The 24,346-nt window shown below is 39.6% G+C and overlaps 1 protein-coding gene across 1 annotated transcript in view; it reads right to left on the bottom strand.

The window, feature by feature from the left end:
• Positions 1–1,952: 1,952 nt before the first annotated feature.
• GCH1 (GTP cyclohydrolase 1) overlaps positions 1,953–24,346 on the bottom strand; it is a 56,914-nt gene continuing 34,520 nt past the window's right edge. Inside the window, exons 3-7 of the mRNA XM_010847721.1 lie at positions 22,955–23,064; positions 14,842–14,897; positions 6,462–6,493; positions 5,092–5,176; positions 1,953–4,253 (exon numbers count right to left, since the gene is read on the bottom strand). Of these exons, the coding sequence (XP_010846023.1) occupies positions 4,127–4,253; positions 5,092–5,176; positions 6,462–6,493; positions 14,842–14,897; positions 22,955–23,064 (410 nt within the window). The 3' untranslated portion in view covers positions 1,953–4,126. The remainder of the gene's footprint in view (positions 4,254–5,091; positions 5,177–6,461; positions 6,494–14,841; positions 14,898–22,954; positions 23,065–24,346) is intronic.

Genomic DNA, 24,346 nt, shown 5'->3' with positions numbered 1-24,346 from the left:
GTAATTAGCGATATTGAGCATTTTTTCATATGCCTGTTGGTCAACTGTATGTCTTTTGGAAAAATGTTTATTCAGGTCTTCTGCCTATTTTTTTTTTCCATATATATATATTGAGATGTACTTGGGGCTTGGATATTTTGGAAATTAATCCGTTTTCAGTCACACGGTTTGCAAATATTTTCTCTCATTCCATAGGTTGTCTTTTCATGTTGTTTATGGCTTCCTTTGCTGTGTAAAAGTTTAATTACATCCCATTTATTCATTTATACTTTTATTTCTATTATTCTAGAAGGGAAAGGGAAGTCACTCAGTTGTGTCCGACTCTTCACGACCCTATGGACTGCAGCCCACCAAGCTCCTCTGTCCATGGGATTCTCCAGGCAAGAGTACTGGAGTGGGTTGCCATTGCCTTCTCCAATTACTCTAGAAGATGGATCCAAAAAAATATTGCTGCAATTTGTGTCAGAAAGTATTCTGCCTATGTTTTCCTCTAGGAGTTTTATAATATCTGGTCTCTAGTCCATTTCGGGAGAAGGCAACGGCACCCCACTCCAGTACTCTTGCCTAGAAAATCCCATGGATGGAGGAGCCTAGTAGGCTGCAGACCATGGGGTCGCTAAGAGTCGGAAACGACTGACTTCACTTTTACTTTTCACTTTCATGCATGGGAGAAGGAAATGGCAACCCACTCCAGTGTTCTTGCCTGGAGAATCCCAGGGATGGTGGAGCCTGGTGAGCTGCCATCTATGGGGTCGCACAGAGTCGGACACGACTGAAGCAACTTAGCAGCAGCAGCAGCAGCAGCAGTCCATTTTGAGTTTATTTTTGTGTATGGTGTTAGAGAATGGTTTAATTTTATTCTTTTATTTATAGCTGTTCAATTTTCCCAGTACCACTTACTGAAGGGACCGTCTTCTCTGCTGTATATTGTTGCCTTCTTTGTCATACATTGGCCATAAGTGCAAGGGTTTATTTCTTGGCTCTGTTTTGTTTCACTGATCTGTTTTAGTTTTTGTCCAGTACTGTAGCTTTGATTGCTGTAGCTTTGTAGTATAGTCCAGAGTCAGAGGGCATAATTTCTCCAGCTCTGTTCTTTCAACCAATTCAGTCTTTAGTGGGAAAGAACTCAGAAGCAGCAGCTTGGGCTTATTGGGTAGCTCACTGTTTTATTGACACCTGTGAGTTGAGGTTTTCAGGAATGTTTTAGGAATTCCCTAGTGGCCCAGTGAATAGGACTCTGCACTTTCACTGCCAAGGGTGTGGATTGGATCCATGGGAGGTAAACTTAGGTCCCACAAGCTGCGTGGCATGGCCAAAAAAACCCAGGAATGTTTTGTTCTTTCCTAGCTTAGGTAATTAGGTTCACTATCTATAGGCTATCAGATCCTTCAAGGAGAAGCAGGCCACTATAGTGGCCCCGGCTCCTGGACAGGCTGACAATCAGTGAGGGCTGGGGCCTCTGCCTACTTGGAGTGGGGAATGGGAAGACTGCCCGAGAGATGGATTGATGAGGTCACCAGGCATGGACAGAAAAGTGGCAGCAAACTTTTCCTCCTCCTTGGAAGTTTCCAGGCAGGCTCTTCCCTATGAAAGAGAGAGAAACTCTTCTCCTCCCTGCACTGCACAGCTCCCTGCCCCAGCCAGCTCTTCCCTCCTCAGCTGCTCCCACACAGAAAGCAGTGCCAGTTCTCAGGAGCTGCAGTTACCCAAAGTTAGGCTTAGAACAGGGACATGAGGGTCATTCAGATTCCTTACTCTTACCTTAGATCTCCCCTTCCCATTACTGCAGGAGGGTGAGGAAAGTAATACCCAAAGGGAGACAGAGAGCCGGGGGTAAATTTATGTTCTGGGATTTATAATCTAATAGCTTGGTGGCTGAGAGAAGCCATTATGAAGGGTATCTTTGCTAAAATAGAATGCAATAAAAATAATTGAGTGGTTCAAAAACAAACTATTTTCACAAGAACAAAGTCATAACAGTTTAATAATTTAAATAAAACCAACTTCAGGAACAATATACACCACACATAAAAGTTGAACAATTAAATTGAATAGTGTATTTAAATGCATCAAATTCTTAAAAACTTCTGAAATGAACTCAAGGCCACAGATATGAAAAGGTAATTTTGAATAACTTATAGACCAGAGTAAAACAGACAAGGTAGTTACTCTGCATTTACCAATACTCTAGACTGATACCATGGATATTTTAAACTTTTATGAGAACACTTCTAGGGAATCTTAAAGAGTTAAAAAGGAATACAATTGATTTCAGGAAGATGAATTAACAGCTAACAATTTCTTTGGTCCTCCAAGTCACAGCTGTAAAAACTTTAAAATATTAAGCATGAGATGAATGTTAATTCTATCTCTGTCTAAATTTTAAACAGGATAATGTCTATATCAGGTTAGATTTTAAAAGGAACTCAGAATCAACCACCAAACTACTTTAGAAACTCCAATATAGAAAAAAATAAAAGGAACTAGAAGTAGGGAAGAGTTAAAATTTAAAAAAAAACACACACACAAACCCACCTCTGCCATCTTGCCCTTGCATAAGCCAAACAGCATCAGAGTGGCAGAGACAGAGCTGCCAGAGTTACGGCAAGTATGCAGTTAATCCTTGCTAAGGTAGCAGGATAAATTTGAAGAGCACAGTGTCAGCCTTCTCCATGTCAGAGACTTCTCCATGGAATAACCGTGTTTGTTTGTGCAGAGAGTTGGGGTTTTTAGCTGTTGTTGTTTGTTTCGATTTGGCCCACACTGCCCCAGTGGAGGAAATTTTAAGATAATCATTAATAAGGCAGCAGCTTCCTGGACTAAAAGACCTATCCCACTTGAACAGTCACACCAAAGATAAGATCCACTTGGACCACACGGGAAACTAGTATACCAGTTTCCAGTATTTCACACTCATTCCAGAAAATGATGGTGCATTTTCACAGACACCAACAAAATCGCTTTCATTAGACATGGGAGAGAGCTCAAAACAGTTCAGTGTGCAATCTGCATTCTCTCACACTCACGGAAGCTATGGTTCTGCAAACCTGAAAATGATGGACACTTTCAAAAGTTTCTGTAAATACTTAGAAAAATATTTGATAGGTTAAAAAAATTTTTTTTTGCGGCATCTACAAGGAACTCACAAAGTAAGCTCCCAAGAAAAATGAAAAGGTAGAACTGTGAGAACTAGTTATTTGCAATGTCAGGACTAAGTCTTATAAAATAATGGCTTTTTTAAAAAAAAAGGCAAAGGTATCTACACTCTAAATGGTGTGATATTCTCCTCAAGGCACAGAGAGTTAAATGTCTAAATCCCTGTATATTGACATGAGAATATACTCGTAAACAACTCCAGGAACTAATTTCCTGTACTTGAATTTTAAAAAGAACAGAAGGTAGAAATTGCCTTTTTAACTCATAGTGAAATTAAAATACATAGATATTCCACTTACCTTCCCTTGGTGACATGTTACAACTGGATAGTTTAAAAAATATATAAAAAATAAAGTGTCACTGGTGGTTAAATAATCATGATTAAAGTGGAGCCTTTTGGATTTTGAATTTGCAGAGCAATGCTGCACACTGTATATAAATTATTTCAAGCATGACACCATTTTTGTTTGGAGAGGGTAAAATAAACATACTGACCATAATTTTCTCCCATTCCCAACATTGCTATGCTTCTGAATCAAATTACCATACTCTGAACAAAACACACGAATCCTTCTCCCTTCCCAGCACCCTCAGGTTACCTGAAAGGCAGAGGTTTTATGTAAGTAACTTACACTATCCTGGAGAAGGGAATGGCTATCCACTCCAGTATTCTTGCCTGGAGAATTCCAGGGACAGAGGAGCCTGGCGGGCTATAGTCCATGGGGTTGCAACTTACACTATTGGCAGTTTTCTTGAATGTTGCCACTAAAAGGTGGCAAGAAGAAAATTCAGGGCTCACCCCTTAATTAATTACTTTTATTTGACTTGCTATAAATAATTATTAAATACAATTAATGACAAAGATGAGAGTTCACATCTGTAACAACTGGAAGTGGAATGTACAAACAAGACCAGACAAAACAACGCTTCTAGCTGCACGATCTGAAAATCACGTGGCACAAGCTGAGGCTCAGCTCTTGATGAGGCTCAGAAACTCTTCCCGAGTCTTCGGGTCCTCCCGGAACACCCCCAACATTGTGCTCGTCACGGTTCTGCTGTTCATTTTCTGCACTCCTCGCATTACCATGCACATGTGTCTATGAAACAAGGCAACAAAGGTAGTCCATGGAGTAGACAGTTGCTGGTTTGGTTTTTAAATAAAGGCAGCCCAAAAGATTAAATCACAGTTATCAAGTATGTCAAAGTGTCACTTCTTAGATAAATTTGTTCTAAAACATCTTTTTAAGTTCCTAAGCCTTACAGCTTTTATTGTTGTCAATGGTTGGGTCCTTAAGGCGTCCAGTCAGAGGAGGAAAAGTGGAATTTTCTTCCTGGGTGAAACTAATACAAAGGTCTACAGAGATACATAACTTCTAGAGAAAAAGAAATTCAGAGTTCTCACTTGATCCATCTTCAGGACCAAGTCAGCACTTAGCTGCTGCTGAGTCGCTTTAGTCGTGTCCGACTCTGTGCGACACCATAGACGGCAGCCCATCAGGCTCCCCCGTCCCTGGGATTCTCCAGGCAAGCAGCACTTAGCTAGTCTAGGTGTTCAGAGAAGTACTGAGGCACACTGGTCTCACCAAGCGGGATCCAGAGAACGGTGACCAAAGTGGGTGAAGTTAGCCAGCAGTGCACAAAGAATGGGTGAAAACTGCCCACAAGATGTACATAATCCTCAGAATTCAGAAGACGTACATAATCCTCAAATTTCAGAAGAAGTGTCTTCAGTTGCCCTTTTTACTTGTTTTTAGGTACAACTCTTTATTGTTTAAATATGTGACAACATATTTGGAAAACTCTGCTCAAAGAATCAAAGAGCTAAAGAAATCATTAGCTGTTACTGTTGTGTACATTCACCACACCTAAGCCTATGACTCCCTACACCTCCAACCCAAAAACCACTATGACATTATTAAATGCAAACAGACTTACGTTGCTTCAACCACGACCCCCACTCCAGCAGGTCGCAAGGCCTCTATGATTGCTACGGCAATTTGTTTCGTAAGGCGCTCCTGAACTGTGGATGTGACAAGGAGCTCAGTGAGTCTGACACGAACAGACAGCTGGAAGCTTTTGCTGTTTCTAGAATATTTGAAATCTTAAAAGCAAGACTTTGGTGAGGTTGAAGAGCCACCACCTTTCACCAATGTGCTTGCTCTGCTGCCCAGGCCACAGGACGCCCCTGTTCACTTCCCTCGCCTGCAGTACAGGCGCCAAAGGGAACTGAGGAAGCCCCGGCGCCCTCCAGCGCCACTGGAGGGAACAGATTAGAATGACGACTGTCTCTTCCGTGCGCACAAAGACCGACAGAATCCTGACAACCAGCGCCCCACGTACGGAGAGCAAAATAAATGAATACACAGCTTGCAACAAGATTAACAAAGGGGCTATAGTCCAATTATTAAATTGTTCTTAGAGCCATGTTGACAACCAATGATTTAACCTAAATTTTCCTGTGCTGAATAAACAATATCTTTGAAAACATAAGTGTTCACTGCAGCACTGCATTGATTTGAAAATTGACAAAATCCCCAAATATCAGAGCAGGAATTGGTTAAATCATGCCACAGCCCAGCTGTACAATGGAATGCTGAACAGTCAGCAAAATAAAAGACATGGTTATGTGTATGTGAAAAAAAAAAAGTTTAAGATTTGGTAAGGGAAAAAAGGGTGAAGCCTGTTTTCAAATACATAATAAAAGTAAGTTGATTTTTTAAATGTTGGTATATGCAATAAAATATGAAAGTGAAAGCACTAGTCACTCAGTCTTCTCTGACTCTTCACAACCCCATGGACTGTAGCTCATCAGGCTCTTCTGTCCATGGGATTTTCCAGACAAGAATACTGGAGTGGGTTGCTATTTCCTTCTCCAGGGGATCTTTCCGACCCAGGAACTGAACCCAGGTCTCCTGCATTACAGGCAGATTCTTTACCATCTGAGCCATTAGGGAAGGTGGAATCTGCAAATACAATGATTTTTTCTGGAAGCCTGAAATATAGTAGACTTTCTCTTTCTGTTTTATATTCCCAACAAGGTTTTTTTTTACTCTTTTATTTATTTATTGTGTGCCATGCCATGCGGCTTGAGGGAATCTTAGTTCTCTGATTAGGGACTGAACCTGGGTCACCACAGCGAAAGCACTGAGTCCTAACCATTAGACCACCAGGGAATCCCCTTAATTTTTATAAGACATATATATTACACTTGTAGTAAGAACAAAAAATACTTTTCCCTTAATAAAAAATGATTTTCTGTAAATAAAATAGTTTAAAAGTTACCTTGTAAAAAAAAAAAAAGTTACCTTGTAATCTTCTACTGTAGATTTCTACAATCCTAGAAAAGAAAGAATTGTTTTAATTATAAATTGAAGTGAAACTTGAAGCCTTCCCCATAAGTCTAAAGAATAATTGCTTTATTGAAGTAATTGTAGGGTGTGGGCAGCGGATAAATGCTTAGAGGAGAAGGATACAAGTGAACGAGAAGAGGGAGGTCAGAAGGAGACCACCGACCACAAGAGTAGTGCTTGTGAAGAGTGGTGCTTCCCTCAGTCTACAAAGACAGAAAGAATGAAGTGTAAGCATTCACTGAGGAAAAACAACAATTAGAGGTGAGTAATTTTCAAGCTCCCAAATCATCAGTTTTAGAGCATGTCTCAAGTGTTCTAATTAATCATATTGTTTAATCAGAGCTTAAAGCTCAAGCTAAAAATAAAGACTTTTAATTAATAGCAGACCAACGTCAACTATGTACCAACTAAACCTATTAGGATAATCAGATTAGAGTTAAACAGACTTCTTCAGACATCTCTTTATAATACATAAGCACACAGTAATCCCCCGATAGGAGCCCCTGATCTCAGCTTATAACAGTCTGTCCAGTGATGCATTCCCTTTCAACACCTTTTCTTCTGGCTGTAAAACATGGAGATAGTCACAGAATTACACATTTGAGGACTGCAATTCATGTGAAGGATCTTTTCTCTAAAATTTGGCCTTTTAGTCGTCGTGAATTTGGACTCAATTTAAGGATCAGCTCACCTACAAGTGAGTTACAGCCCTTTCCCCACTGTGCCATTCAGACAGAACTGCCATTCAGCAAGAACAGACGACTTGCTTCTTTCTTACTTGTGACAGCCAATGAAGGCAGTCACAGGTAGGCCGCCAGTCTAACAGGAACGCCTCTTACCTTTCTCTGCCACCCACGGTGCCTGCCTGTTGCTGGTTGACAGTGGCTACCATGCTGAAAGAGTGTCATTTGTTATTGACCATCTACTGTGTGTGTATGCGAGTATGTGTCAAACAGGGGTCTTATACCCACAGTTTATAATTTCTTATTCCTAGTTTATTCTTTTTCAAGTAAGAAATAGGTACGGAATCCCTGTCTTCTCAGCATTAAAGAGAATCATCTAGTGTATTGTCAGGCCATTCAAGATGGCTGTAGTCTTGCTTTCTGGACGTCTGCTCAATGAGGCCCTGCTTCTCTCACATGACTATCCAATTCTCTTAATTACAGAGCTTAATCGGTAACTGCCTCTGTGCTTGCCCAACACTCAGTTGCTGGTTTCCCTGGTAACTGATGAGCCAACCTGACGTCAATTCCCTCTATAAATGGTAGCCTGCTTCTCCCCGAGTAGCTAAGGTGGCTGCTGTGCACAATGAGGTGTTGTTCCAGGACTTTGCTTTGAACTCATAAGGCTCCCCTGTACACCAAACTGTTGATATCTCTGTTGCTGTTTTGGGGCTTGTTCTTCTGTCTTGAGGCTGGGCAATCGCAAGGCTTGTAGGCCTGCAGGGTGCAGCCCAACAACTGCCAAGCCAGTCAAGGCCGAGGAAACTACCACGAATGCAGAGATATCAGGGAATGTGGATGGGGAATGCAAAGTTTTGGGGGAATCCTGAGGTGGCCATCCACGAGCAATGTGGGATCCTGTGGCCACTGACCACCATCAGAGATGCCTGCTTTATACTTCCCCCAATGAATGAAATGTTGATACACCTTATATCATATGCTATACCAAGATATATAAGTATGCCGTACCAAGATATCATTACAATCTAGTTTACCATATTACTGGAATCAACAGTTTTCAGTTTTAATCTAAACTACTTTTGTATTCTTAAAGTAAAGCTCCTTGGATGATAAAAGTTTTTTGATAGGGTTTTTATGACTATACTCATAATTGAGATTAGTCTATAATTAAACAGCTTTGTCAGGCTTTGTCATCAGGGATAGGTAGCTTCATCTAATACAGCTTTTTAGGTTTTTTCACACTCTTGAATTACTAACATGAAAGTCAGTGGTTATGCTAAAGTTTGAAAAAATGCCAACTACACTAACTAGGTTTAGCCCCTTCTCTGCCACCCCTCTTCCAATATTAATTTTACTTTTCCTAATGGTTACTAGCTTATCTAGGTTTCTAATGCTTGGCTCATTCCCATCCATCTTTTTCCTTAATTTTTGAGTAAGTTTTTAAGAAATTTTTAAAGAATATGTTTGGTTATATAACCTCTCATCTCCAGATAAAATTATTAAACTTATAAGCAATTATGATAGATCATGCTTTCAGCTTGTCACCATTGAGTAAGATGCTAGTTGGGGGTTTGTCATACATAGCCTTTACTTCATATATAGCCTTTACTATACAAGGCAGTTAAGGTATATTGCCTTTATACTCTTGAGTTTTTATCATGAATGGACATGGAATTTTGTCAAATGCTTTTGTACATCTATTGAGATGACATGGTATATCCTTTAGGGCTTCCCTGATAGCTCAGTTGGTAAAGAATTCACCTGCAATGCAGGAGACCCCAGTTCGATTCCTAGGTCAGGAAGATCCCCTGGAGAAGGGATAGGTTACCCACTCCAGTATTCTTGGGCTTCCCTGAGGCTGAGCTGGTAAAAAAAAATCTGCCTGCAGTGTGGGAGACCTGAGTTTGATCCCTGGGTTGGGAAGATTCCCTGGAGAAGGGAAAGGTTACCCACTCCAGTAGATCCTTCTGTCCATATCAAAGGTTGGGAGGTAATTAGTGTTCCTATTCCTTCAGGTTTGTCAGCTGCTCTATGCATTTCAGCCAGTTCATGTTTTGTTTCCATTTGATGATGATTCATGACTACCTTTAATTTTTTTTTTGGCCAAGCCACACAGCATGTGGAATCCTAGTTCCCCAACTAAGGATCAAATCCATGTCCCCTGCATTAGAAGCACAGAGTCTGAACCACTGGACCACCAGGGAAGTCCTCATTACCACTTTTATTATACAACCTTCTCAAAATAAGAGGACCCACTTTATCCCCTCTGACAAATTTTGCCTTAATTTTAATTAGCATTTTATTTTTTTAAAGGGGGGATAGGGTTGGATACATTTAATCCAACGAGCCAGGTGGCTCAGTGGAAAAAAACCCACCTACCAATGCAGGAAATGCGAGCTTGATCCCTGGGTTGGGAAGATCCCCTGGAGAAAGGAAAGGCAACCCACTCCAATATTCTTGCTGGAGAGTCCATGGACAGAAGAGCCTGGCAGGCTACCAGACCATGGAGATGCGAAAGAGTCAGACATGACTGAACATGCACACACTTACTGGTCTTATAAGATGTGTGCTAGGTCTCTTTCTCTGTATTACAATATAATATATTATATATAATAATAATATATAATATATTATATGTAATAATATATATAATATAATAACTCTGTATTATACTTTCTCTCCTCTTGCTCCTCTGGCAACTGGGAAAGTAATCTGGTGATACTTTTACAGGAAGAACCCATGGATGGTATAATTTAAGCTTTGCAAATCTTAGAAGTGTTTCTGATGCCTTCATATAATTTGACTTGACAAGCTAGACTTGATACCAGGCTACAAATTCTCAAGTGTGGCTAGAGAAAAAAGGAACAGAACAGCAAGAAACACAGCCAGGTTATGGTGGGACTTAGCTAAAGTAAGAAGCTTGAACTTTATTAAGAGCTATAGAGCTATGAAGGGGAAGCACTATCAAACCCACACTTGAGAAAGAACATCCTAGCAGCACATGAGAGCAGAGCTAAGGATCCTAAGAGATGTGAGGACAGGAGTTAGGAGTTTAAAACATAATCCAGGAGGAACATCAAGGTCCCAAGAGTAGCAGTAAGGATAGCCAGCAAGCAGCATGGTGATGTGAGGGAAGCGGGGGTGGTATGGGAGGTCAGTGAGCATACAACAGCAAGAGGGGGATTCCTCCTCACTCCTCACCCCAAAATACATATAGCAAAGATCTACATATAAAAATAAGGTCATAAAAATAACCCCCCAAAACATGAATTTATGACTATGCAAGTTTTAAACTTCGTGAAAAAGGATAGTAGAAAACAAGACAAATGATAAGCCTGGAAAATGATTCCCAGCTTTACTATTCAGAAAGCTCATATAAACCAGTAAAAAAAGACAAGCAACCTAACTGAAAAATTAGCAAAAACTAAGATCAGAAAGTTTCTGAACAAATTCAACCTCACTCTAAGTGCAAATTAAAACCTTAGGTACCAATTTTTACTTACCTTATTTGGACTTCAGACCCTTGAATGTTTGCCAGTGTTGGCAAAACGGTAGAAAAACACATGCCGCTAACCTATTATCAGAGTACAGATCTGTAGGATCTTTTCTGGAGAGCAATTTGGTAATATAAACAATTTAGCTACTCTCAAGCCAGTAATCTTATTGTAATCTTATAGACAAAAGTAAGGAAATAGATAAAATGTATCCACCAACAGTTTTTTCCCTCATTTTTGACAAGTCTCAAGCTGTAGGCTTAAAGACTGGTTAAGTGAATTATATTAAAGAAATACTGGACTTCCCTGGTAGTCCAGTGGTTAAGTATCTGCCTGCCAATGCAAGGAACATGCGTTTGATCCCTGGTCCGGGAAAATTTCACATGTTATGGAGCAACTAAGCCCCTGTGACACAGTTACTGAGCCTGCTCGCTGCAACTAGAGAGCAGCCCTTGCTCGCCAAAGCGCAGACCCAGCTCTGCCAAAAGTAATTAATTTTTTAAAAATACAATGTGGCCATTAAAAGGAACTTGGACTTTTTAGACCAAAAGATGTCCAAGGAATTTCAAGGAATTTTAAGTTTTTTTAAAAAAGTAGTAGTGAATGTAGGACATGATCCCCTTTTGTCTTATTTAGCGAGTAGTTTTAAGGCCACATGTTCGCACTGAAATCTTCCAGAAGGATAGTGAAAGATCTCTAGTGGGGAATGGAAATAGGAAAGAAATGTTTTCCCTTTACTCATTCACTTGTATTTAAGTTTAACTGGCACGTTACTTTTATAAGAGAAAAATGAGGAAAAAAAAACATTCCCTTTGTAATCTAATCTACCGTTGTTAACTATCTCCCAGTCTGAACCTCTTGGATCAATCGACCTGCTGCCCATCCACTGGAATATGCCTTGCTCCTACCCTCTGATTTGCCTTTGGCTATTCATTAACTATACCTAGAGGCACTTCTCTTCTGTTCAGAACTCTGCTCAGCCCTCCGCCCCTAGGTCTCCTCCACCCTGCCAGGCCATAGCCATCGTGGGTCCTCTGCACCCAGGGCTCCTAACCAGGCGAGCCTGTGGCACCTGCTGGCTCTCCTAGAGGGTAGTGGCCATGTCCTACTTCTCTCTAGCAACCACAGTAACTGGCACAGTGTCCTTTCACAGTAGTTGTCCAACAGCTGAACCATAGCCACGTGAGGCACTACAATTCATTGCGTTCACTCAATTATTCTAAAGCAAGAAAACGAATACGTCTTCAACGGATTTTCAGCAACAGACGGAATTTCTATTCAAACTAAATTTACTCTAGAATTCTACCAGGGTTAAACCAGATCAACTTACTTCTGGCATTTTCTTGTTACTTAAAGCTTTACTGTTTGATATTTGACTTCCCTGGAAATGAAAGGTCATTCATTTGAAGGCAAGCATATAACAAACTTCACATACAAGATTAAAATGAGCGGTGAAATTTTCTAAGACATTCAGCTTTATTCCTTTTCATTCCCTAAATATTCCCAACTTCTTATAAGGAATAAGCAGTTGGGTAAGCAATCCAATAAGCAATTGGATAATATCTTAGCCTTTCATTCCCTAAATATTCCCAACTTCTTATAAGGAATAAGCAGTTGGGTAAGCAATCCAATAAGCAATTGGATAATATCTTAGCCTTTCATTCCCTAAATATTCCCAACTTCTTATAAGGAATAAGCAGTTGGGTAAGCAATCCAATAAGCAATTGGATAATATCTTAGCCTTTCATTCCCTAAATATTCCCAACTTCTTATAAGGAATAAGCAGTTGGGTAAGCAATCCAATAAGCAATTGGATAATATCTTAGCCTTTCATTCCCTAAATATTCCCAACTTCTTATAAGGAATAAGCAGTTGGGTAAGCAATCCAATAAGCAATTGGATAATATCTTAGCCTTTCATTCCCTAAATATTCCCAGCTTCTTATAAGGAATAAGCAGTTGGGTAAGCAATCCAATAAGCAATTGGATAATATCTTAGCCTTCTGTTTTATTTAATAGATTCTTTATTTAAAATCTTTACAAAATATCTGAAACTAATATACACTCAGTTCTTTGGTTCCTTTTTTTGGTGTCTTACGTTTTAATCCTATTCGTGTAAGGACAAATCCCCATGCTAATAATTAACTCCTTTGTATTGTTCATAAAAGCTTAATTATTGGAGAGCTTTTCCTCCCATTAGAAAAGGAAATAACCAAAGGCTATTGTCGTTCACCCTCAAGTCACCACTTTTTCCAGGACCTCACTAGATCACTCTCACACTCATTTTTATAAGGTGCTGCCCATGGTCTACACACAGTGAGGTCTTCTAGAGAAGACTGCTTACATTAAGACCACAGTCTAGTGTGGTCTGCCAGGCTTTTTACAGTATAAAAACTATCTATTTTACACCTTTCACACACAGAGAGTCTAATACAGGAGGGAGCAAGGGCCAGGATTTCTATAAGAAGTCTAGGACTGGCAATCTTGCTGGAAACGTGGGTACCAGGGGGCTGGGCCTACCACTGCATTTGCACAGCAAGCCTGCTGAATTTAGACTATGCATTATAAAACAGTAAGCATAACCAATTATAATAAAGACACGTACTCAGTTGATATAACTTTATCATTTGGGAGTAAGTTATTGGTGAGGAGGTTGCTAATAGAAATTCTAATAAGGTGAATTACCCTACCACCACCACCAGTGCTATTTTTCAGCCACTCCTTGGCACTGCCATTGGATACAGATCACTGAAAGACACCAACATGCTTGCATATTTGTATTAAGAGCCTGACTGCAATAAAGCAAAAGTTATGATTTAAGTACATCCTTTCATGGTACCAAGAAGCCCTGTCTGGTTGTGAGATTGAGGAATGAGGTCAGAAACTAGGGAAGTTAAATTCTCTCTTCTACCTACTTTCTCCTTAATCCCTAGAAGAAATAAGTAAGAACATGGAAGTGAAAACAAAGGGAAAAGAACAGCTGTGGAGAGCAGGTGTCGGACTGCTGGGGTGGTGTTTACAGCGTCCAACACAGAACTGGAAAGGATTTGAGCCACCGTTTCACGATCATCTAAATAGACAAGAAGCAGGAACATATCAGAGCCACAGGATAGTCGGTTGGTCACAAAGGTATGTTTATTTCAATTTTGATATGGTCGCTTTCACCTCAGTCAAGTTATCCAAACTTAGCTTGGTTTATTTTTAGAAGGAGGAGGTCAATTACTGCATTTCATTACCTATTCCTTCATTTTAACCCTCCTCCAATACATACACCTTACAGTATCTGCTCATCACCCAGGAATACAAGAAAACTACACAAAAGGGTATTTAGGTCTGGCCCCCAGTATTTCACTGTTCCTATCAGAGATATATAAACACTAACCCTCAGGTTGACTTCTAGCTAAGCACAGGTGACCATGCTGGTATATCACTTCTTTCCTAAAACTTAAGAATGGTAGTAAAGGCCTGAACCCACGGGATAAAGAGAGAGAAAAAAGACTGCAGCACAAACAGAAACAGAGGAGAGTAAGTATTATCTCAGAATAGAGCTGAGGGGGGAAAAAGAAAGTGAAAAAGTCAAGAAAGGCATAGTCTTGGATCTGAAGAGTTAAAGGAACCAGAAGTGAACCAACTGGCCCTGCAGGACCCAGAGAGAGGCATGGAGGTACCCAGGCACAGTGGAAAGCAGGGCTGAGGCCAAGGGTGGTTCGTTTAAAAGTCAAAAGTGCAGTGCAGTTACACCTCTGCCCAGGTTTCCTCTCTCACCCCTCTTAGCTAAGCCACCCTTAAAGAATGGGAGCTGAGCTGTACTTACCTTCAAGGCCTCTCCAGTCAGGAAGGCTCTGCCGAGAAAAGCTTGAGGTAAGGCTTCAAGGCTGAGCAGGTGGGAGGTGGAGAAGGAAGGCAGGCCAACAGGGGAGTGAAAAGAAAAGGGCATCTGTGTTTCAGGCCCTCTAAGTATGTCTTAGACAGACTATATATATATATATATTTATATATATATATGTGTCTATGTATTATCTCTGCAACCATAAAGTAAGTTGGAATGTGCCTTCCAAGTGAGATCCACATGGATCAAGAGACAAAGCTTGATAAGATTCTCACCATGCAGGGACAGGTCCTATAAACCTGTCCTCTTGTTCACTACAGTCATACTTACCGAGCAAGTTTGCTGAGGCCAAGAACTTGCTTGTTAGGAAGATAACCGATATGGACCTTCAGAGAAGAGACAGAAATCATGAACTAAGTGAGACACAGTACTTCTTTGTGGTAAAAGGAAACAATGCAGTAACTTACTATGTGGTTCAGCACAGTGCAAATATATTTCTAAAACATCTAGATACTTTAAGATAGAAAATGAGGCACTTGCATAAATAATTAAAAAGTACATAAATGAAATAAAAAGGAAATAAGAATGATTTTTAATAAAATGACAAGCTTGAAGTATAGTCGTGGTATTTCCTGGTGAAGTTAAACTCTGGATACAATTCTTAAAATCCTTCCTCTGTTGAGAGGAAACTTTCTCAGGAAAGCGCAAATTATCCCACAGCAACATTAAAATGTAGTTAAGAAAGCCTCCTTTAAATGGCTGAAACTGTAACTATAAATATTGCCATTCCACACATCATGGTGGCCTTGAATCCCACCCTGTTGCAGATCTCTGTTGTACAGAAAGAGGGTACCCATGCCCTTTGTCGTGCTGGGAAGCCCCATTTCTAAGCTGCTGGAGAACACCATCCTCCTGACAGGGAAAAAAGGACACAGTTAACAGCTGGGACTCAGGATGAACCTGAATCCTAAGTTCTAAATTCTTGTGGGACCTACTATAAAGCAAAGCCACTTCTATAATCTTAAAGAGCACTGGTTAAAAAAAAAAAAAAGAGGACTGATTAATATCTAGCATGAAAATGTTACCTTTCAGTCAAGTGCTAAGTATGAGAGGACATTAAATTCTCCAAAAAGATTAATAAATGATCATTTATAGGCAATCAATTTACCTAATATAAAATGACTGATTCATTTGCATGACAATTTGCCAGCCTTAGTTGCATTTGTTCACCTAATATCTACTGTACACTTGAATAATCAGTAATTAGTCATTTTAATAACTAATTAGTCACTAGTCCTAGTATAGGTGCTGTGCTTTGGAGTCTGAGAATACCAACTCATCACCTTCCTGGTCAGCAGAAAGAAAAAATTATGTAGCACCTGGACACTGGGTATAACAAAGAAAAATTAGAGTGGAAGCTTCCCCATAGAACCAAGATACAGAAGTATCATCGAGATTTACATACTTATATGCAGAGCTATAATTTGTTTGCAAAATTTTTAGTCTTCCTTAAGATCCCATCATCTAAGTGACCACCTTAGACAATCATCACTGAATAATATGTTCCAAAACAGAGCTAATAAGAACACAGACACAGAGGTAATCATAGCAGAAGGAAAAGGATACAGTGGAGAGAGACTGAGTACAGGATCAGGCTCCGGGTTTGGCCCCAGCCAAATCACTAACTCCCTATGTCTTCTTGGACAAGTCATAGCTTCCTAGGCCTAATTTTCTCACTTAAAAGGTAGTGATGAGCTCACACGTTCCCTCATTTTTTAAAATCCTGAACCCTACTGTCACAGCCCAGCATCATTAATTGTGGAACTACCAGACCACATATGCTTCCTGATATGATGGAGGACAGAGTTCTCAGCATCCCAGTGAACTACTCTATTCAAATATATTTTTAACCTTAAACTTAAGAAGTTTTAGATCGAATCTAGTATATAGAAAAATCCAAAGACTGAATGGAGAGCAAATTCAGAAACTGAGAGGCTCTATAGAACAACTGGCCTAGTTAGTTGAGTAAGAGAATGTCATTAGGGTGGACAGGTGGGTGGCTGTCAGGGGAGACTATCTTAAAATAAGAGACTTAAGATACGTAACAACCAAATGTATAAGGCTTATTTGGATTCTGGTTTAAACCAACCAACCACAAGACAGTTGAAACACCTGAGAAAATATAATATGGATTAGTTATTAGATGCTATTTAGGAATTACTGTTACTTTTGTCTGGGCTTCCTAGGTGGCACAGTGGTAAAAAAAAAAAAAAAAAAAAAAAACCCGCCTGCCACTGCAGGAGATGCAAGAGATGCTGGTTTAATCTCTGGGTTGGGAAGATCCCCTAGAGGAGGAAATGGCAACTTGCTTTAGCATTCTTGCCTGGAGAATCCCATGGACAGGAGCCTGGCAGGCTCCAGTCCATGGGGGTTGCAGAGTTGGACATGACTAAGTAACTAGAACACGCACACTTTTGTCTACTGTAGTGCTACTATGGCTAAGTAAGAATATTCTAGAGATGTGTATTAATAATTAGTAGTGAAGAGTCCTGTTGTCTAAGAGACTTTAATATATTAAAGGACTTACTGCCAACTTTTAAGGTTGATAATCCAATCAGAGTTATATTTCTCAAAAAAAAAAATCCTTATCTTTTAGGGAAATATGCTGGAAGAAATTACAGAAAAAAAAATGTCATATAGGATTTGCTTCAAAACAATCCAGTGGGGATGTATATATTAATAGAACAAGACTGGCCCTTTACTGACAACTGTTGAAACTGGTTGATGGGAACATGGAATATTACATACTAATCTACCTATTCTTAGATATGTTTGAAATTTTCTACAATAAAAGGTTTAAAAAGAGATGCCACTACACACACATCAGAATACTAAACTTAAAAACACTAAAAGTGCCAAATGTTGATGAGGACTCATTAGAATAAATGAAATGTAAACTGTACCAAAGTGTTACAACCAATTTGGAAAACTAAAAGTCAGATTTAATAAGTTGAGCACAGGTATGCCCTGTATCCGCAGTTCCACTCCTAGGTATACTGCTAAAGAAATGCATTTGAGAGGTGGGTCAAGATGGCAGAGGAGGAGGATATGGAGCTCAGCTTCCCCCACTCCCCAAAGTCACATCAAAAATCCGTCTACACATGGAACAATTCACACAGAAAACCAACTAGAAACTGACAGATTTCTTATATAACCAAAGCTATAAGAAAGATCCCCATGTAACCAGGTAGAGATCTGATTATGAAAAAAAAAAAAAAAAAAGGCATCAGGGCCAGTGCCCCTAGGAAAGAAGGTCCACAGGTGCAGACCCTCCCCCTGCGGGGTCCGCTGCCTACTGGGAGGTCTGCTCAAATAGAGAGATGGGCTGGAGCGGCCTGGACTCTGGTCCCAAGGAATGTATACATGTAGCTTACTAGCAGTCAGTGAAGAGAGACTGGCACTGGCTCCACCTGGCCTCCACACTTCGCAGTCCAAAATGCTTGCTGAGGGAGGTAGGGGTGCATGGGACGAGTGCTGCTAGGACAGATGATTCAAAGAAATGGAAATATATACCATCCTCTTGGATTAGAAGGATTTTTATTGTGAAAATGGCCAAATGCCTCCAAATACATATCTACAGATTTAGTGCAATCCCCAGTTCAGTTCAGTCGCTCAGCTGTGTCCGACTCTTTGCAACCCCATGGACTGCAGCATGCCAGGCCTCCCTGTCCATCACCAACTCCAGGAGTTTACTCAAACTCATGTCCATTGAGTTGGTGATGCCATCCAACCATCTCATCCTCTGTCATCCCCTTCTCCTCCCATCTTCAATCTTCCCAGCATCAGGGTCTTTTAAAATGAGTCAGTTCTTCGTATCAGGTGGCCAAAGTATTGGAGTTTCAGCTTCAGCATCAGTCTTTCCAATGAACACCCAGGACTGATTTCCTTTAGGATGGACTTAGTGGCTCTCCTTGCAGTCCAATTGACTCTCCAGAGTCTTCTCCAACACCACAGTTCAAAAGCATCAATTCTTCAGTGCTCAGCTTTCTTTATAGTCCAACTTTCACATCCATACATGACTACTGGAAAAACCATGAGTGAAGTGAGTGAGTGAAGTCACTCAGTCGTGTCCGACTCTTTGCGACCCCATGGACTGTAGCCTACCAGGCTCCTCCCTCCATGGGATTCTCCAGGCAAGAGTACTGGAGTGGGTTGCCATTTCCTTCTCCAGGGGATCTTCCCGACCCAGGGATCGAACCTGGGTCTCCCGCATTGCAGGCAGACACTTTAACCTCTGAGCCAACAGGGAAGCCCATAGCTTCCCTGGAAAAACCATAGCTTTGACTAAACAGGACCTTTGTTGGCAAAGTAATGTCTCTGCTTTTTAATATGCTGTCTAGGTTGGTCATAGCTTTTCTTCCAAGGAGCAAGTGTCTTTTAATTTCATGGCTGCAATCACCATCCACAGCGATTTTGAAACCCCCAAAAATAAAGTCTGCCACTGTTTCCCCATATATTTGCCATGAAGTGATGGAACCAGATGCCATGATCTTAGTTTTCTGAATGTTGAGTTTTAAGCCAACTTTTTCACTCTCCTCTTTCACTTTCATCAAGAGGCTCTTTAGTTCTTCTTTGCTTTCTTCCATAAGGGTGGTGTCATCTGTATATCTGAGGTTATTGATATTTCTCCCGGCAATCTTGATTTCAGCTTGTTCTTCATCCAGCCCAGCATTTCTCATGATGTACTCTGCATATAAGTTAAATAAGCAGGGTGACAATATACAGCCTTGACGTACTCCTTTTCCTTTTAGGAACCAGTCTGTTGTTCCATGTCCAGTTCTAACTGTTGCTTCCTGACCTACATACAGATTTTCTCAAAAGACAGGTCAAGTGGTCTGATATTCCCATCTCTTTCAGAATTTTCCAGAGTTTGTTGTGGTCCACACAATCAAAGGCTTTGGCATAGTCAAAAAAGCAGAAGTAGATGCTTTTCTGGAACTTTCTTGCTTTTTGGATGATCCAACAGATGTTGGCAGTTTGATCTCTGGTTCCCCTGCCTTTTCTAAATCCAGCTTGAACATCTAGAAGTCCACAGTTCACGTACTGTTAAAGCCTGGCTTGGAGAATTTTGAGCATTCCTTTACTAGTGTGTGAGATGAGTGCGATTGTGCAGTAGTTTGAGCATTTATTGGCGTTGCCTTTCTTTGGGATTGGAATGAAAACTGACCTTTTCCAGTCCTGTGGCCACTGCTGTTTTCCAAATTTGTAAACTCTTTGTAAACATCAAAATACCTATTTACATTTTTCACAGAACTGAAACAAGTAACACTAAAATTTATATGGAACCACAAAAGACCCAGAATTGTCAAAACAATCCAAGGGAAAAGAGAAAAGCTGGAGGCATAATTCTCTCAGACTTCAGACAATACTACAAAGCTCCAGTGCACAGAGATCAGTGGACCAGGACAGAAAGCCCCCGAATAAACCCGTGTACTTACTTACAGTCAGTCTATGACAGAGGAGACAAGAATACACAATGCAGAAAAGACGGTCTCTTCAACAAATGGTGTTGGGAAAGTAGGACAGCTACATGGACATTAACGAAATCAGAACATTCCCTCCAACTATAAATAAAAATAAACTCAAAATGGTGTAAAGACCTAAGTATAAGACATGACACACCATAAAACTACTAGAAGAGAACATAGACAAAACATTTTCTGATGTAAGTCATAGCAACATTTTCTTAAATCAGTCTCCCAAAAGAAATAAAAGCAAAGATAAACAAACGGGACCTGATCAAACTTACAAGCTCTTACACAGCAAAGAAAATCACTGACAAAACAAAAAGACAATCTACGTAATGACTGAAAATATTTGCAAATGATGGGATCAACAAGGGGTTAATACGCAAAATATGCAAACAGTTCATACAACACAATATTGAAAAAAACAATCCAATCAAAGAATGGGCAGAAGACCTAAACAGACATTTCTCCAAAGAAGGCATACAGATGGCCAACAGGCACACCAAAAAAATGCTAATTATTAGAGAAATGCACATCAAAGCCACAACAAACTATCACTTCACATAAATCAGAATGACCATCACCAAGAAGTCTACAAATAATAAATGCTGGACAGGGTGTGGGGAAAAGGGAACCCTCTTACACTGTTGGTGAGAATGCAAATTGGTGTAGCCACGATAGAAAAACAGAATGGAGGTTCCTTTAAAAAAAGAACTAGAGTTACCATATCATCCAGCAGCCCCATTCCCAGGCATACATCCAGAAAAGATACAAACTCTAATTCAAAAAGAATGTTCATAGTAGCATTATTCACATGAACATCACAATATTCACAGCAGCACTATTTATTAATACAATAGCCAAGACATAGAAACAACTCAAGTGCCCATCAAGATACAACTGGTTTATGACGATGTGTTATATGTGTGTGTGTGCATGTTAGTCGCTCAGTTGTGTCTGAATCTGTGACTCCATGGACTGTAGCCTGCCAGGCTTCTCTGCCCGTTGGATTCTGCAGGCAAGAATATTGGAGTGGGTTGCCATTTTCTTCTGCAGGGGATCTTCCCAACCCAGCGATTGAACCCGGGTCTCCCACATTTCAGGCAGATTCTTTACCATCTGAGCCCCCAGGGAAGCCCAGTTATATGTGTACAGTGGACTATTACTCAGCCATAAAAAAGAATGAAGTTTTGCCATTTGCAGCAACATAGATTGGGCTAGAGAACACTAGGTGAAATAAGTCAGAAAGGGAAAGGCAAATATCATATGGTATCACTTATATGTGGAATCTTAAAAATAATATACAAAACAGAAACAGACTAATAGACATAGAAAACAAACATATGGTTACTAAAGGGAAAGGCAAGAGGAGAGGGATAAATTAGGATACAAACTACTATGCATAAAATAGATAGGGAATGAGTATTTACTGTATAGCACAGGGAAATATATTCAGTATCTTATTGTAACCTATAATGGAGAAGTCTGAAAAATACATATATATAGCTGAACAACTTTACTGTACACCTGAAACTAATATAATATTGTATATCAACTATACTTAAAGTAAAAAAATAGGGAGTTCCCTGGTTGCCTAGTGGTTAGGATTCTGGGTTTTCACTGCCATGGCCCGGGTTCAATCCCTTGTTGGAGATCTGAGATCCTGCAAGCCACATGATGTGGCCAATAAATAAATAAAATGTTTTTTAAAATTAAAAAATAAAAAATTTAAAAAGAAATATGATGCATCTGTACATCAAAAGAATGCTGGTAGCAGTACTGTTTGTGATAGCCAAAAAGAAAAAAAAAGTCACCACCACCACCAACCCAAAAAATTCAAACACAGAGAGAAAGGAAAAAAAGAAATATCCACCAAAAACAGACAATAAATTATGGTATGTTTGTACAAAGGAATTATATATAGCAATGAAAATAAACAAACTACAATGACAGGCAGTAACATCGATAACTCCTGCAATGTAGAACAAAAGAAGCCAAACACGAAAGAGTACATGCTGCAGACTCCACCTATTTATATACAGTAGTTGAAAAACAAGCAAAACCAATCAGTCTATAATGTCAGAAATACATATACTGTGCTGACAAGATGGGCTGGGGATTAACAAGGGGCACAAGCTGAGCTTTCAAGACATTGATAGTGTTCTAGTTCTTGATCTGTGAGGTAGTAGGGGATTACCCTAATGGGGTGTACATTTTCCTATGTTTCACTTCTACAAAAATGAAAAAAATACTTTAACAAAAAATGTGAGGCAAATGTTAACACATTAAATTTAGGTGATGGGTATATTTATACCACTATTTCATATAAGTCTTCCATTCCAAAATTTAAAAACTAAAAAAAAAAATTATGATATGGGAGGAGGGAAGAGAACAGGACAACTCTTGGTAACCCACATGTTCTCAGAGGGATGTTTAACTACAACATTAACATTATCTAGGTCACAGATTCATTTTTCCTAAAATATTTTAAAAGGGTTGGAAACAAATCCACTAGTACTATAACCTCTGCCACAAGAAATTCTGCAATCATTACAGCTCATGTCATATTATATGAAAGTATAGCTTGGATCAAATATTATTTAGTTAAAATAAAGGGCAAAGGTTTTTCAGAGACTGCTGCAGGTACCTACAAAAATAGATGGTCTTTAATCTCATTATTTTAACCTATTAACATGGTATTTACTGTGAAATGCTTGCCCTGAGGGCCTTCTGCTACTTGTTTCTATTTCGTTCATTTCCAGCCATTAAATTAGTTGGGCTGACAAAGAATAGATGGTCATGTGTATCTGGGATATTAGGAATTACCAGGTGACAATTTAAAATATAATTATCCTAACTTTAAAACTGTCATTGTGCTTTTAAACATTGTTATGAAACAACACAGAAAAACTTACCTTTCCAACAAAAGGAACTAGATGATGTTCACACATGGAAAACATGTCTATGTCCTTCACAATCACCATCTCATCATGGTCTTCATCAAATATAGCATCATTTAGGACATCTGAAATCAGAGGCTTGCTTTAGTAATGTTTCCAATTTTACAGTAAAATAAAGAAAAGAAAAGTTAGCACTCCATAGGTACATATAAATTGACAATCAAGAATGTTAATCCTAACTAAAACAAGAACAGCATGCAAATAAAAACTAGCTATTTTTCTCCCACCAAATTAGCAAAGTCTTTTTCTTTAAATCATAGAAAATCCTTAGGATATGGTACTACATTAAAAATGCAGGATTACCAGTGTATTTGCAGCATAGGAGAGGGAGAGAAAAAGAGGGAGGAAAGGAGATAAATTATGCAAAACAAAAGAATAGGTGTTTCTAGCGATAGAAATAGGCTACTTTCACTTTCTACCTTACATCTTCTTGTACCTAACACTTTGTCTATAACGAACATGTAGAAAACTCTATATGAGAAAAAGTTAAAATAATGAGATAAAAAGTTAAAATAACGAGATTAAACACCATCTTTTTTTCCAGGTAGCTGCGGCAGGCTCTGAAAACCTTTGCCCTTTATTTTGACTAAATAAAGTCTGATCCAACATATCCTTCTGTATAATATGACATTAGCTTTCTGACTTCTGAAGCTATATCCAGATACCCATAAACTTGACCTCTGTTATTACTATCCCAAATAATTTTCTACTCTTACAATATTTTCTAGCTATTGTATGCAAGCATCAGACTCATTCTAAATAGTTGCCTTCCTCCCTTCCTAAGGAAATTAACACTACAGTTTTTATGTGTGTGCCTATTCAGGTTGGCTCTGGGTGATGAACAGTGTCTGGTTTAACCTGTGGACATGGTCACATATAGCCAGGCTTACAACAGACATTTATTTATTTATTTATTTTTATTTTTTAACTTTACAATATTGTATTGGTTTTGCCATATATCAAAATGAATCCACCACAGGTATACATGTGTTCCCCAATCTGAACCCTCCTCCCTCCTCTCTCCCCATACCATCCCTCTGGGTCGTCCCAGTGCACCAGCCCCAAGCATCCAGTATCGTGCATCGAACCTGGACTGGCGACTCATTTCATATATGATATTATACATGTTTCAATGCCATTCTCCCAAATCATCCCACCCTCTCCCTCTCCCACAGAGTCCAAAAGACTGTTCTATACATCAGTGTCTCTTTTGCTGTCTCATATACAGGGTTATTGTTGCTGCTAAGTCGCTTCAGTCGTGTCTGACTCTGTGTGACCCCATAGATGGCAGCCCACCAGGCTACCCCATCCCTGGGATTCTCCAGGCAAGAACACTGGAGTGGGTTG

Source organism: Bison bison, unplaced genomic scaffold (assembly GCF_000754665.1).
Source record: "Bison bison bison isolate TAMUID 2011002044 unplaced genomic scaffold, Bison_UMD1.0 scf7180017864254, whole genome shotgun sequence".
Classification (NCBI taxonomy): domain Eukaryota; kingdom Metazoa; phylum Chordata; class Mammalia; order Artiodactyla; family Bovidae; genus Bison; species Bison bison.
Note: the sequence above shows the minus strand (reverse complement) of the source record. Positions and strands in the feature narration are given on the sequence as shown.